Genomic DNA, 15,583 nt, shown 5'->3' on the forward strand with positions numbered 1-15,583 from the left:
GTATAAATAAATGACCCTAAAACATAGTATACTATAATATATAGGTACATACAAATTATAAATACCTATTACCCATGCATTAATTGTTTATTAATACAGGAATCCACTCCTTCAAGATTGAATAGGATAAAAACATAATTCAAAAACTTCCATACCATCATCAATGTATCCGACTTACAACAGGTTCTACAACTTGGGAAACAAAACAAAAAATCAGCACTTAAGACCATGTCTACCGCAAGATCTTCTACTATCAGACGTTAGTGAAGATGGAGATGAGCATCAAATGTAAATTTATACCACTAAAAATTATCAATAAAAAATATTAACATTTATAAATAATATCACTATACCACAAAAACATTGTAATTTGTAATTAGAATATGTATTTTAAACTTGTAATAGCATGCATATGCTGAAAATTTTTAAACTAAATAATAATAATAATAAATTGTTTATTAATAGGTAATATAGGTATAATTATTAGATTATATTAAAATACACTTTAATTTAAAATATTTTTCTACAATTCCAACGATGATCTAGAAATATCCGTCCTGAAAGTTCAATATCATCTATACCCGTGGAAAATTAATTTATTTTAATGACATTTTTTCGTCAATAACAGGTATGAAAAATTCAATTTAATGACATAGTTCATAAAATAAACTTAAAATTATTGAGAAAATAATTATAAAATTAGTTGTTTAAATGTGATAAAAATATTATATTTTATATTTCTTGTAAACTGTAGCCTAATTCCAGTAATTCCACACTAACCCACATTATACGTATTAATGTATTATATTATATTATTTATTATATTTGAATATCAAACTTTTAGCGCCAAATATATTTGGTATATAAGTGATACAAGCGATCCGCATTCTTAACAGATAACTAGGTCCAGTGTAGGTAACCTCTTATCACCTTGAACACACGCTAAAATGTTGTTGTCAACAATACCTCATTTTTTAAGCAATTAATCGAATCGATGCTGCTTACTGCTTGGTAGTTGGTGTTTACTGTTTAGAAGTGAAAACTATCTATGTGCTATTTGACTTTTCGTTGACGATACGTTCATTTTTATATTATTGTCTTAGCAGATGACTGCTGCTCGTTGATCATTTGTATCCGTGAAAACAGCAAACAAATACTATAACTTACAAAATGGCAGCCAGACGGACAGGACTTCTTACCGAAGATTTATCGCACGTCGAGTTCGAGACCAGTGAAGATGTTGAAGTACTTACGACGTTCGATAATATGAAGCTTCGGGAAGACTTGGTTCGTGGAATATACTCGTACGGTAAGTAGCTCATTACCATTCATGGTCATTACGCCTTAACTCCATTATGTAATGTTGTGGTTTCTTATTTATTGAATTATACTCTTTTAGGTTTCGAACGTCCATCGGCTATTCAACAAAGAGCTATCAAGCCAATGATCAAAGGACGAGATGTTATTGCCCAGGCTCAATCGGGAACTGGTAAAACGGCCACATTCTCCATTGCTATGTTACAATCTATAGACAGCCAGTTAAGAGATACACAAGTGTTGTGTTTGTCGCCAACTAGAGAGCTCGCTGTACAAATTCAAAAGGTACATTACAGGCTTTTTTTATCAAAATATTTTATTTGTGCATTCAGTGTTCTACTGTATAGGGTTTAACCTAATAATTTATAATTAAAATATCGATATCAAAATTGACAAGTGGGACTAATATTTAAAATAAAATAGGATAATATACAATAAACCTATTATAAATTGGTACTTTCCTATTGAGACTACAATTATTATCGTGATTATTCAAGATTACATCCTGTATCGTTACTACCAAAATCTGGAAAATGACCACATGGTCTGAAGTTCAAAACTATTATTATTTTATCATATACATTACATTTACTCGTTAGTTAAAAGTAGTTTTTCAGTCTCACTTTGATTTTATATGCATTTTCATGTATATTTTTTAGTGTATACAGTTAGGTAGATGTAAGAAATGCCAATGATTTGTTTGGAAGAGAATGCTTTTTTTTTATAGGTATTTACTATTAAGAAATTTGCATATTTATATTTTATAGAAAAGTAAACTAATTTTTCTTTTTATGCTTTTTAAAAATAGTTTGATTTTGAATAAGAGCATATTTTCACATATTTCTTAAAAAAAAAACAAGAAGTATAAATGCAAAATGCTCATGTATTTTTATTTTGTTTTATGCATTAATGCATACATATTTGGAAAGTAATAAAATTACCTAACTGAGTTTGTTATAGAGGATAAAACAAAGCATTTTAAAATATTATCTTTCAAATGTTCAATAATATATGTATTAATGCATAATATGTAATAATTATATACATTATATTATGTAGGAGTTATGTTGTGGATTAATATATTTTAAATTCCGAGTGGAGCAATTAATGTATGGATCTTATAATAATGTATTATTATGTGTATGTATTTATAATTTTTAATAAAAAAATACTTCGATTTTCAGTAGAATAATAGACATTTTTACACAAAACTAGTTTTTGACGAAATACATTTTCTTCTTTAGTGTTACTCGAAAACAAACGACCTTAAAAATTTGAAGTTTTCTTTAAATGTATTTATTAGCATTTTTATACATTTCTATAAGTTATTCATACACTGATTAAAAAATAAATAATCATAAGATGTTTTTATAAGTATTTAAAGTTAGAATTTTGAAAAATTCATTACAATTGTGAAAATTTAAATATTATTTTTCAGTTACAAATTTTTAATAGTCATACCTAAGATTTGAAAATTATATATATATATATATGATTACTCATGAGTAGTCAATGCTAAAACCAAGAAATCCAGAGAAATAAATGTATGAATTTTATTTTTTATTTTAAACATTGCATTTAAAACTTAGACAAAACTTGATATTCAAGTAATAAATAATGGTTTTAGTTGTTTATCATAATTTTAAAATATGTTTAGTGGGATTTGAAACTTTCACTTGTATTTTAAATATAATAATTTATTATATTTTATATACACAATGGATTTTTTTAGATATTTTGATTAATTTTATGGTATTTTCTATTTATAGTTTATATCATATAATTTTTTAAATAAATTACTATAATAATCAACAGCTATTTATTTATATGATAATAGTAATAGGTTGACAGACAATCTTCACTCAGAATTATTGTTCTTTGGGTACAATAATTATCCATTTCAGTGACCCACTCAACAATCAATCTTTGATTATTGTTCTTAATAAATAATAATTTTATCTTAGAAATATTTAATTGTTCTATTAATTCACACAACATTGTAGAAAAAACTAGTTATTCGTTTTCTTAATTTAAAATTTAAAATTTAAAATAACACTTAATTTATTATAGGTAGTTCTGGCATTGGGCGATTATCTTAATGTTCAGTGCCACGCGTGTATTGGTGGTACTAACCTCGGAGAAGACTTAAGAAAATTGGATTTTGGGCAACATATTGTTTCTGGTACTCCTGGACGTGTGTTTGGTATGTAATAAAGATTTTATTCTTGAATTGTTAATATATTAAAAAATTTTTACAGATATGATAAGACGAAAAGCATTGCGTACTCGTAATATTAAGACATTGGTGTTAGATGAAGCTGATGAAATGTTAAATAAAGGATTTAAAGAGCAAATATACGATGTTTATCGTTTCTTGCCACCTGCTACACAAGTACGATAAGATTATCATAGAGCACAATAACATAGTTGCTTATTTAGTATTCATTTTTACCATCTAGATAATTTTAAGTTAACTATTTTTATTTTATAACTTTGAAGTTATTATTACTTTAATTATATTTTTTTTTGTCAAATTAAGTCCTACACTTCTAACTTTTATAATTTTTGTTACTAATAAAATATTTTTATAATTTTATTTATTTCATAGGTTATTCTAATATCAGCTACATTACCACATGAAATATTAGAAATGACTAACAAATTTATGACCGATCCAATAAGAATCTTAGTAAAACGGTTTGTATACAATATTTGATTAAAAATATTTTGATTTAAGTTTTTAATGAATTAATGTATTATATAGTGATGAATTGACACTTGAAGGAATTAAACAGTTCTTTGTAGCTGTTGAACGTGAAGAATGGAAATTTGATACCTTATGTGACTTGTACGATACACTAACTATAACTCAGGCAGTTATTTTCTGCAGTACTAAGAGGAAGGTTAGTCATCAATCATTAAAATAAAATAAATCAGCAAATCATAATTAACCACTAACATTGAATTGAATTGCTTAGGTTGATTGGTTGACAGAGAAAATGAGAGAGTCAAATTTTACTGTAAGTTCAATGCACGGAGACATGCCACAAAAAGAAAGGGACGCTATCATGAAAGAATTTCGTGCTGGACAAACGCAAGTGTTTTAAGAAATATTATATTTTTGAGATTATTAATAACTTATAACAATGAAGCTGTTGGACATTTTTTTAATTTATTGTTATTATGTATACACAGGCGAGTTTTGATTACAACAGATATTTGGGCTCGGGGAATTGATGTACAACAAGTGTCTTTGGTTATAAATTATGATTTGCCCAACAACCGTGAATTGTATATACACAGGTAATTTATTTTTGTTGTTAACTAAAAATATAAAATATAGTTAATATTTAAAATACAAATATTTTTACCAGTCAAGGCCGAATTAAGAAAAAATGCGCATCTAGGCAATGGTTTTACTTGTGCCCCTATACCCTAAAATTTTATTGTACTCTGCCCATAAATCTTTGATGTTTATAATCTCATATTATAAAAACCATTGTACCTATATATTATACAATATACAAATATCAAAATATGTATTATAATATATGAAATATACATAACCTAGTTACAATACTTATGGAATAAGCTATTTATACTATTTTGAAGTTCATAAATTATAAAAAAAATAATAGAATATCTAAAATAAGATAAATTATTATAGAGCATTTATTTGTGTATGTTTGATAGTTTATTTTAAAAAACCAACCCGTAAACAATTTTATGAATTTTGATTAATAATATAATATTATATGACCTACTACTTATTATTTATTATATACTATAATATATCATATCACACACCTTCATAAAATAATGAATAATAACTACACACAAAACTGTACACAGTTCAGCATAAATAATCAATGATGAACAAAATAAAAATATAAATCTGTAAACATAGATTTGCAGTATAGAAAACTATAATAACAATAATAATATGATATAATTATATATTAATATAAATAAATTTATAATATAATATGATTTTTTAGTATATTTTTAATTAAATTCAATATCAAATCTGTCAAAAAATAAAAATAAATTAAGGACTTGGCTTCAGATTCTGCTTGGTGCCTTTCAAAATTTGGTACTCTAGATGATTGCCTATACTGCCTCTACGTTAATCCGACTCTGTTTCCAGTGTATTTCAACCCATACCATTTTAATAACATTGTTCTATAACATATTTTTTATTGATATTATCTGTTAATTTTAGGATTGGCCGTTCTGGAAGATTTGGTCGCAAAGGTGTGGCAATAAATTTTGTTAAAAGTGATGACATAAGGATTTTACGCGATATTGAACAATATTACTCCACACAAATTGATGAAATGCCAATGAATGGTAAAGTTAACAAATAGTTGTTGTATTATAGATAATGAAATATTATCTAACATTATTTTAAAAAAAAAACACTATCAATTTATAATTTTATATACACTTTGTACCTTTAGTTTTTATTTCTCATAAAAACAATATTAACTAAAGTATACATCAAAACTTTCTTTAATAAATATTATTTTAAATTGACACTAAAATATTATTTATATTTTTCAGTTGCTGATTTGATATGAAGACATGGAAAAAAAATTAGCATTAGAACTTTTTCTATAACATTACAACTTTTATTATATTATAATTAAATATTCACAAATGAAAAATATTTTGTATTTTAATTTTTAGCACGTATTATAGTATCTACCTATTATATTGCTGATGTAAATTTTTCATAACTATAATTATAAGCATTGTAATACGTAATCCTTTTGCATTGTTAAAACTTTTGCAGAAAAAAACTCTTTCACTGATTATTAGAGATAATAAAATGATTAAATATGATAAATATAATGATAAATGTTTTCTTAATTATCCTTATGAATGAGTATAAAAGTGATCCCTTTGTATGGGACAAAAAAAAAAATAAAATAGAAATAACTTAATAGTGATGATTTCATTACTCAATAAATAACTAATATGTTTTTTTTAAGAATCAGAAGTTTACAAACATGTATAAGTCCTTTAATATTAAATATTTAAGTTAAAGAACTTCATATTTAATAAAATTTTTGTGTAACAATTTTTTTTATAAGCAAATCTTTTACAGTTGGTAAAAAAATATAATAACTATCTATAGAATAGTATCAAAATTAATATTTATAACATACTTTTTTAACATTATCATAATAATTATACCAAAATATTACAAACATTAGTTGTATGATGTCTAGATTTCAAATCTGTAACTTACTTTCCATATATTTTCGAGGTATAATATACTAAACAGATTATGATATAGTTATAAGTATGTATTTTTCAACTTTGTTGAAATAGTGGTGATGGAGCTATCTTTTTAAATTTATAAAAGTATGTTGTTGGATCGTCAAACGTCTTTTAAATTTTAAAACATCTTTAAAATCTTTGTGGTTCTTTATACTCCTGATATTTAAAATACTTATTTGTTAAAATTAATTCATGGAAAATTGTGTTTATATGCAAAGTTGTCTATTAAAATATTTTTTTATTTTTTTTCAAAAGAAATTTCAAATCCAACATAAACAAAAAGGATTGAAAAAAGTATTAGTTTTATATTTTTAGTTTTTAACTTAGCTTAATTTGTTTTTCACACTCAGGTTAGGTATTTAAAATATGATTGATGCTTGTTATTGGTGTTGTAAAGTGTTTGAGTAATATAATTCACTGTTTTTATATTTTCCCTTTTATAAATAAATTTGGAAGATAATAACTTTTCATTGTTATTGAAAAACGGGAAAAATTTACCAACTACAATTTAAAAAAAAAACTAGTTGAACTTCACAACAAATTATTATAAATAAAAATCTAGAGCACTAACATGATTTTAAAGAATGTACATTATTTAATTTGCAATTTTTACTCAGTGACATCTGTAAAATTAATGAAATGGTAACATTTATTGTTTATGTAATTATTTTTTTTTTACGACACTAAAGCAATAACCATCAGTAGCACACCATTCGAATATTACATGACTTATATACTTCATACTGAAAATACTGAGTACTAACTCAGAATAAGACAATAAATAACATTTTTAATAATTTTAATAAAGTGAAGTTAATATTTTATTCTATAAAAATTTGTAATGAAGTATTGTTCAATTAAAATTTATTGATCGATAATAATATACATCCAAAATGTAAAAATATTGATTATGATTTAGAATAAACTATACAAATAAAAATATCGATTAGAGATTCATTAACCTTGTACAAGGTTTTTAATTGAGGAAAAATTCTTTATTGAAATTTAAATAAAAAATAAAAAAAATAAATATTCAACAAGTAACAACTAACCATACGTCCATCCTCACTGTAACGGCGTTACAAACAACTTAAATATTCACAATATTTCAATATAACTAAAAAATCTAACTTATCGATATCCCCTTTAGTCTGTACCCTGCTTATTACTATTATTAAAATGTCAACAATGAAATTTTCTAATCAATTCGCTCTGGCGCTTATTATTCGTTTGCCCCTGTATACCAATGAAAGAAATCTAATATACTTATACAATATACAATATATACACTAGGACAAATGTATCAGGTATAAATATTAGTCAAATGTCACTAGGTAGCTTATTGCTATAAATTATAATGTTCAAGTGTTTATATATATATATTTTAATATTTATTTAATAATCAGTTTTTTCCAACTCGCTTGAATTTCATACTTTTTGGATTGTTTTGTGTGATAGAAATTATTTTTTCTAACAATACCTATACCGGCTAAACCTAATGTAATGATAGAAAAACAGGTACGTAGGATTCGTAGGAAGCCGCTTTGCTTGGTCGTTAGTGTTGTTACTTGTTCTCAACATGGTGAAATTATATTTCTTTCTATGCATTTTTTCCCCATAAAATAACAAACATTGATGCAGTCGGTTGTTTTTTCGTCCGAAACAACCAGGATCCTATACCATTGTAACACGCTTCACCGTTGTTGTGAACCTCATTAGTTAGTTATTAATGTTAGAATATAATTATTATTATAATATTATATTAAATGATGAAATAGGTAAATAGGTAATATACACATTCTAGGAAAAACAAGCGTGTGACGTCGAAAGAGGTCATTTTCGGGAAAATAGATTAACTTGAGTAAGCAATCTATATAGTGGCGTGATCACGAATCTCGATACATTATAAGGAACGGAGATGAGCTAAGCTGTAGAGAAGTCCGAATCGAGTAATAATATACGAATAATATACACACCAACACACGATTTACGTTAAAATTATATTTGTGAAATTTTAGTAGAGTACAAATGTACTCTAAATACCTAATTAAATAATTAGGTACATTGTATTGCTTTATTTCGATTGTCTCGATTGAACGGCGCAATCAAGCGAAGCACGCTATTACTAGTTTACAGTTGTATCGTTGTATGATAATATGTATCCCCACAATATTGCGTCAGGCAACTGGCGATCTAATAAAAATTGGCAGTAAAATAAAAATACTCTTTGTCTACATAATAAATAAACTCATAGTTAATATTAAATACTACATTGAGTACATTGAATACATACACTATGTATAGCATATTTCAAACCCTAAGCAAGCAAAGTATTCAAGATTCAACCAATGATTCACCCAATATTCACTACAATAGTACAACATATACATAATACATAATATATAATTTAAAACTGTAGGTATGCTAATTTAGGATTTTTGACGTAGGAAATTGGTTGTCAACAATTTAATATAAAAAAAAACCTATAATATAATTAATTATTCATTCATTCACATATACATTTTAAAAATGGCAATGTGTATAGTAGATAACTAATATAATGGTAAAAAGTATCATAAAAAGTCTCTATGAATAATATTTTTTCGCCAATTGTTATTTTTCGTTCAAAATATCAAATATCCAATTTTGTCAAAATTGAAATATATATACACTTATAAAAATAATTCGACACATTATAAGTACAATATTTCTCTAAGATTAATATGCTTTATTAATTATAATAATTACAAAAATAATAAATTTTTTTGCAAAAAAAATAATATATACCTTGTACGTTTTTTCTTTTGGTTTTTAGTTAATTTTGTTTTATCAATTGAAGTACAAAAGATTTTTCATTTTAATCAATATAAATCCGATATTGATTTCGTAAGTACTTATACCTACTTCTATAGTGCTATAATATCTAGTATTATATTATAAGCAAGGGCAATATAGGCAATGAATAAAATAAGTCCGAAATTTCCATCGTGGATTAACAAATGAATACGAATTATTAATCAAAAACATTTTGTGAATAAAGATTTTGTTTTAACAAGCTTTCTCAAACCAAAACAAAAAACAAAAAAAAACGATGCAAACGTGACACGGCCTGCGGAAAAACGTAGGTAGTTAAAATACCATAAACATAGATTTTACTTACTATACTGAATTATTTTTAGAATTAGAATGATAATAATATAGTAATTGGCCTCTAATCCACAGTTTATTTGATACGAGAGACTTTATATCAGTCGATGTCTGATGTCTGATTGGCTGAATTCAATTTCTTGTTGGCCGGTTTGTCAGTAAAACATAATATTATTATTATTATAATAAGAATGACGAGTGGAAAGTAACACGAAATATCATAGAGCCCACAACGGCTAACCAAATGTGGTCCGATGTATGACCGTTCGTGGGTCGTAACCATCAGGGTCCCATGCAGACGAGCGCGCGTGCGTCTTTCGAGTAGCTATCGACTGCACGACACTACACAACAGCGATAGTAATACGCGCGCAACATTGTGTATACTCCGCGCCATCGCGAGAGACCGCAACTGGGCGGCGATGTTGTGTAACGTCTACGCGCGTACTATATAGTCAGTATCTGTATATAACAGCGGCTGTCGATTGATCTGAAAACGTTATTCTTTCTTTCCGGACAAAACTGAAATCGCAGAGAGAATGTTCATCGAGATGTACCGAGTGGTGAATTCAAAATCGCCCAATAGTTATAACAGTTATTTTATAACTAATTTGACATTTATTTTATTACCGCGTAAATTATCAGAGCAATCGATCGAATATCCGGATTAGCATATTTCTTATCCGGGATATATACTGTTATTTGGCATCCTCCGACAAAGACTTCCGGGGCAAGTGCCACGGTTCACCTTAGATCCGGCACTGCGAATATCAAACCGTTAGATAATATTTACAGTAATTTTACACATAATATATTACTCCTTCTTAACGATTTCGAAAATTTGCGTTTTTGATCTAAAAACCACTAACGGCACCTAACCTCTTCAGCTTAAATAATTATAAATTTTGGTCAAAATTTGAGGCAAATTGATCAACACGATAATACCCAATCCTAATGTCAGCGTTTCGCACGACGCAGTTGAAACGAGCTCGTACACCAGCGATTCAGTATTCCTAGTTGTTTTCTAAAGGTTTGCGAAGAGACCTTGTATTTTCAATATCGTTCAATATGATGCAGTTTTGTAAAAACGATAATCATACAATAGTAAAAAAACATTCTATTGTGACTAGTGGTCGAAATCTATTCTTGTTTAAACTGAATCAGCCGCCATGCACTGTAGACTACAAGAGTGCACTGTTTTCGTTTTTTCCGAAGCACCGATGACCGAAGATGGTTGCGAAATCGTGTCGTGGTCACATTATTATGGTCGTAGTGGTTTTCGTCGCGAGTCAAACGTATTAGGAGTTCATGCAACTCGCGTCTCGTACTCTCGTACGACTGTGACTTAACGCGCCACTACAAACCGCATATTATTATTATTATTGCGGTTGAAAATCTATACTATGTTTTTTTCGGTACCTATCATGAGTTCTGCCAGTTGTGGTATCAAAATTTGAAAGTTAAAAGGCTCAATCCATGGTTAAATCAAAAGGGCCCACTACAATTATTTACTATTTATTATCCCATAACATTATGATTTATCAAAATTAAACTTTGATCAGATTTTTACACGTTACACAAAATTACATTATTATTTCTTATCAATATTATTTGAACTATAAATCATTAAAACAATTTATCGGATCTTAGAAAATAATATTATTAATTCATACATTTACTTAAAACAATAAGTATAAGTATGATGATAATCAATGAATTATTAACTTTTGTCATTTAAAATATAATTTAAATAATTAAATACGAATAAAGAGGAATCCAAAACCTGAAAGCTACTCAATTATTTATAATAGTCCTATACCGCAATTATGTTTGGTGAACTCTCAATTGCAAAACATTATTAGGGGGACATAAAATGGCATTATCATAACAAATATAATTATTTTTATACTTGAGATATTTTTATTTTTCAAAAAAAGGTTATTACATATTTTGTTATCGTTCAAAGAATATTAATCGTAGAAACTATAAACATTCCATTATTACATCAAATTATTTGAAAAAGATTTTTTTTATCTGTATAACTCAAAATCGAAAAACCATGTTAATAATTGAAATTTCCATCAAATGTTTATATTATAGCACCTTTTTTAAGGCTTTAAACGTCATAACAATTGATGAATTTCGTCAAAATCAGTGAAATTATTTTGTAGTTAAAATTTCATAAAAAATTGTTCTTTTTATATCTAAGATTTGAAATTTAATACAGCTAGGTAAACTATGATATTTTATATGTTTTTCTGCCTATATAACAAACAAAAAAAAAAATGTTTATTGTAAGATTATTATTCCTAAAAAAATGTTCGATGTTTTGTTGCATTATAAAACAAATAACCATATAGATACTTGAAAGTTGAAATTTTCACCAATGTTCATGTTATCATATTTCCAAACATAATGAATTTATAACATTATTTTACTTTTTTTGAGCTAAACTATATAAACTATATATAATTATTTAGAAAGGTTAAAAATACATAGACACATTTTTCTTTTTACAATAATTTTATGTTAGAGTTTTGACGAATATATTATTATTATTTATTATCACGACAATTTACACATAATTTTATATATTCATACCTAAAGATGAAGATGTAGACATTATAATGCAATTATGTATCATAAATACATAATTATAATTGTTTTCAAATTTTTCGAGTAATAATATTTTTTAAATGTTTCAAAATATTTTAAGAATTATTATGGCCAAAAAATGTTTTTAAATCGTTTTTATAAATTTTCAAAATCAAATTTATACTTATGAAATGTTTTTGAAATATTCTACATTAAATAAAAAATTTAAATACATTTTGAAATGTGTTTTTTTCCGTGTAGGAATTATCGTGTCAGACACGACACACGTCATATATACGTCGTATAGTATACGACTATACAAGTGGTTTAAAAATAAATACTTATAGTGGAGGAGTATTACAAAACGTTACAACTATTTACCTTTATAGTCTATGTTTGATAAAAAAATTCAGTTTTCATTTTTTAGCACTAGCTATTCTGAGACATGAAAATGTTACACGGCCCTGTAGTTTTATTTTATCATAAGTGTTTTTTGTTTACAATGATTTATCATTGAATTCAAATTAATCATCAAAACAGATCCACAGAGATACTCGAAATATTCTCTGCGGCATAATCATATCTCTAGGTTTTTTGTCATATGTTTTTTTATAGTATACATATATAAATAAAACATATAACCATATTATACATGATGAATGCACAATATGTAGCATAATATTATTAAGTAAATGGTAATGTGCATTTATTGTTAATGCTAAATAATATATTTTATTATTTTAATTATAAAATAAAATGTTATACCACTACTTATTAACTAAATTATAATAAAATACAGTATCTATTATAATCAAGTAATCAACGGTTATGATGCTCTAGTCTATAACGCTATTATGTTTGTAGTGTTCGTACTGCATGACATGTTGCCGGTAATCGGTATCGCCGCGGTCATCGTGTCTTCATAGACTCCTGGTATGTCGGTGGCGCTTAAGTTGACGATCTTCATTTTTGAATCTAATTTTGGCGTAAAATTATATAATTATAATTATAATATATTTATAATTATTATTATATAATTAATAAAATAAAATAAACTAAAATGTACTAATTAATTCAATTCAATTTAAAATAAGTAATACACATTTTTTTAAATAAAAATTATTATTTTGATCATATGATATTAAGTTATTGTATAAAGATGATGTAGTTCAACAATGTTTAATGATATGACAGTAATCTAAGTAAGTAAACTCAGAATAAATAATTTAAAAATAATGTATACATTATTTTATAACATATATTACTATCAACTCATCTATATACTATATTCACTCATATATTAATTATTATTGATTTTATATTTTTATTATCATTATTAATTTGTTTTTGATTGTATTTTAATTTTAATATTACCTAACTCTCTCATAATTCATAAATAATGTGTGGTATACTGGTATTGTGAAACTTATATTTTTCTATATTACATGTATGCATATTAGAACCAAAACCACATTAAGTTTAAAAAAGTTTAATAGTTTTAACATAGACTGATAATAATAATATATGAGCACTATCTACTTATGAAGTCTGCTCACGCTTAGCATGGGTATACACTATACAGGTTTAAAGTTCAAATGTATGTATGGGTACTTAAAATAAAAGCAATCTCCATCTTCAAGTTATTTAATTTTTATTATTTTTATTTTTTATTTGTATAATATGAGTTAAAAATATGATTTCCTTTATTATTTATTTATTGGATCATGTATATTGATGTCAAAACTCAAAATATATCTATTAACGTATGTATACGAAATTAATAAAATATTTTCATAATCAATTAAATAATAAATATTCAATTATATTCACATCACATATATACACATTAATTAAGTTTAAATATGGTCTATGGCCAACATGAAGTATTAGACAGTATGGTTTACCGATTAAGTAAATTATTGTAAATATAATTTGAAATTTTGCAAATAATTAGACGTAAATAAAAGCACAAAAAAAAATACTAATAAGTTATTTATAATTTATAATATATAAGATCCAATTATGTAGAAAACAAGTGATTAAAGTGTAAGTATTAAAATGATAATAAGCTGATATTTTCACTATGAATAGTAGTGAATATTTTTTAATTTAAATAATAAATATTTTGATATATTTGAATTTATCTTAATCACATTAATTTGTTTGGTTTCAAATTGAGCTACTAATTACGTAGCACTGTACCTGCATAATAACAGTGTTATTTTTAATATAATTTTTTTTTTTTATGATGGGTAGAGACAGAAGTAATGGATAGAGCGGAATTTTAAAATCTGCTCACCTGTGAGCATATTTGTTAATTTAGCCCTGCATCTATACATTTTTAAACAAAAGTTTCAAATTTCAAATGTCTATAAAACTAAAAAAGAGTCAAAATATTTTGAAAATCATACAATGTGTAAAAATGCTAACATAAATGTATAATACCTACATATATTTTTAATATCTATGGTTATTATTTGTTTTTGAATTATGAAAAAACATCAAAATATTCAAAATAGATATTGTTGAAAATCAGTTTAGATTCTAAACTTTAGAATTTATTAAGAAAACTATTGAGAATTTTTTTTTTATCCCTAACAAAATATATTGAAGTTAAATATCAAAGCATTTTTACTGCTTTAAAATGTGATGACAGGCACACCGCAAAAAAAAAAAATACGTCATTCAAAAAATTAATACACTTTTGCCGGGTTGCATGAAACTGAACTTTAAATTTTAATTAATTAATTAATTTAATGAATAGTAATAGTTTTATTGAACCGTTAAATATTTTTACAGACGTGTTTGGGTTGCACAAACCGTTCAATAAAAATATATTGGTATTAAACATGACACCAAGATTTAGCTTATCACAGAAAAAGTACTATATTAAGTTCTATGGTGACGATGTACTACTGATACGTACACGTGATAACTGTAGGGTTATCGAATGATTAAAATTTAAAGAGCCGAAATCTGCCTATTAGTTTAGTGAGCTGATAACCTATATTTTAACGGCCCAATAAAATTATTGAACGTTTAAAGATTGTTTAACGGATGAATAAAATCATTCGTTAGCGCGTTAACGGCTCGTTAAACGTTTAACGTTTAAAATTTGGACGTTCATGCAACCCGGCATTAGTCTCCGCTCAGAATCTAATATCTATGTTTAATAACTGAATATACCGTTGACATAATATTTTGTCAATGGGTTATACTAGTTAATATATTATTATTATT

General features: G+C 25.7%; 1 protein-coding gene across 1 annotated transcript; it reads left to right on the forward strand.

Annotated features, from left to right (window-relative positions):
• Positions 1-969: 969 nt before the first annotated feature.
• LOC113557310 (eukaryotic initiation factor 4A-III) lies at positions 970-5,980 on the forward strand. The gene is made up of 10 exons (XM_026962762.2): positions 970-1,309; positions 1,400-1,602; positions 3,388-3,520; positions 3,576-3,709; positions 3,926-4,014; positions 4,082-4,220; positions 4,296-4,411; positions 4,513-4,620; positions 5,540-5,667; positions 5,881-5,980. The coding sequence occupies exons 1-10, from the start codon at positions 1,171-1,173 to the stop codon at positions 5,895-5,897; spliced, it is 1,206 nt and encodes a 401-aa protein (XP_026818563.1). The 5' UTR covers positions 970-1,170; the 3' UTR covers positions 5,898-5,980.
• The last annotated feature ends 9,603 nt before the right edge of the window (positions 5,981-15,583 follow it).

This window comes from Rhopalosiphum maidis, chromosome 3, assembly GCF_003676215.2.
Source record: "Rhopalosiphum maidis isolate BTI-1 chromosome 3, ASM367621v3, whole genome shotgun sequence".
Taxonomy (NCBI): Eukaryota; Metazoa; Arthropoda; class Insecta; order Hemiptera; family Aphididae; genus Rhopalosiphum; species Rhopalosiphum maidis.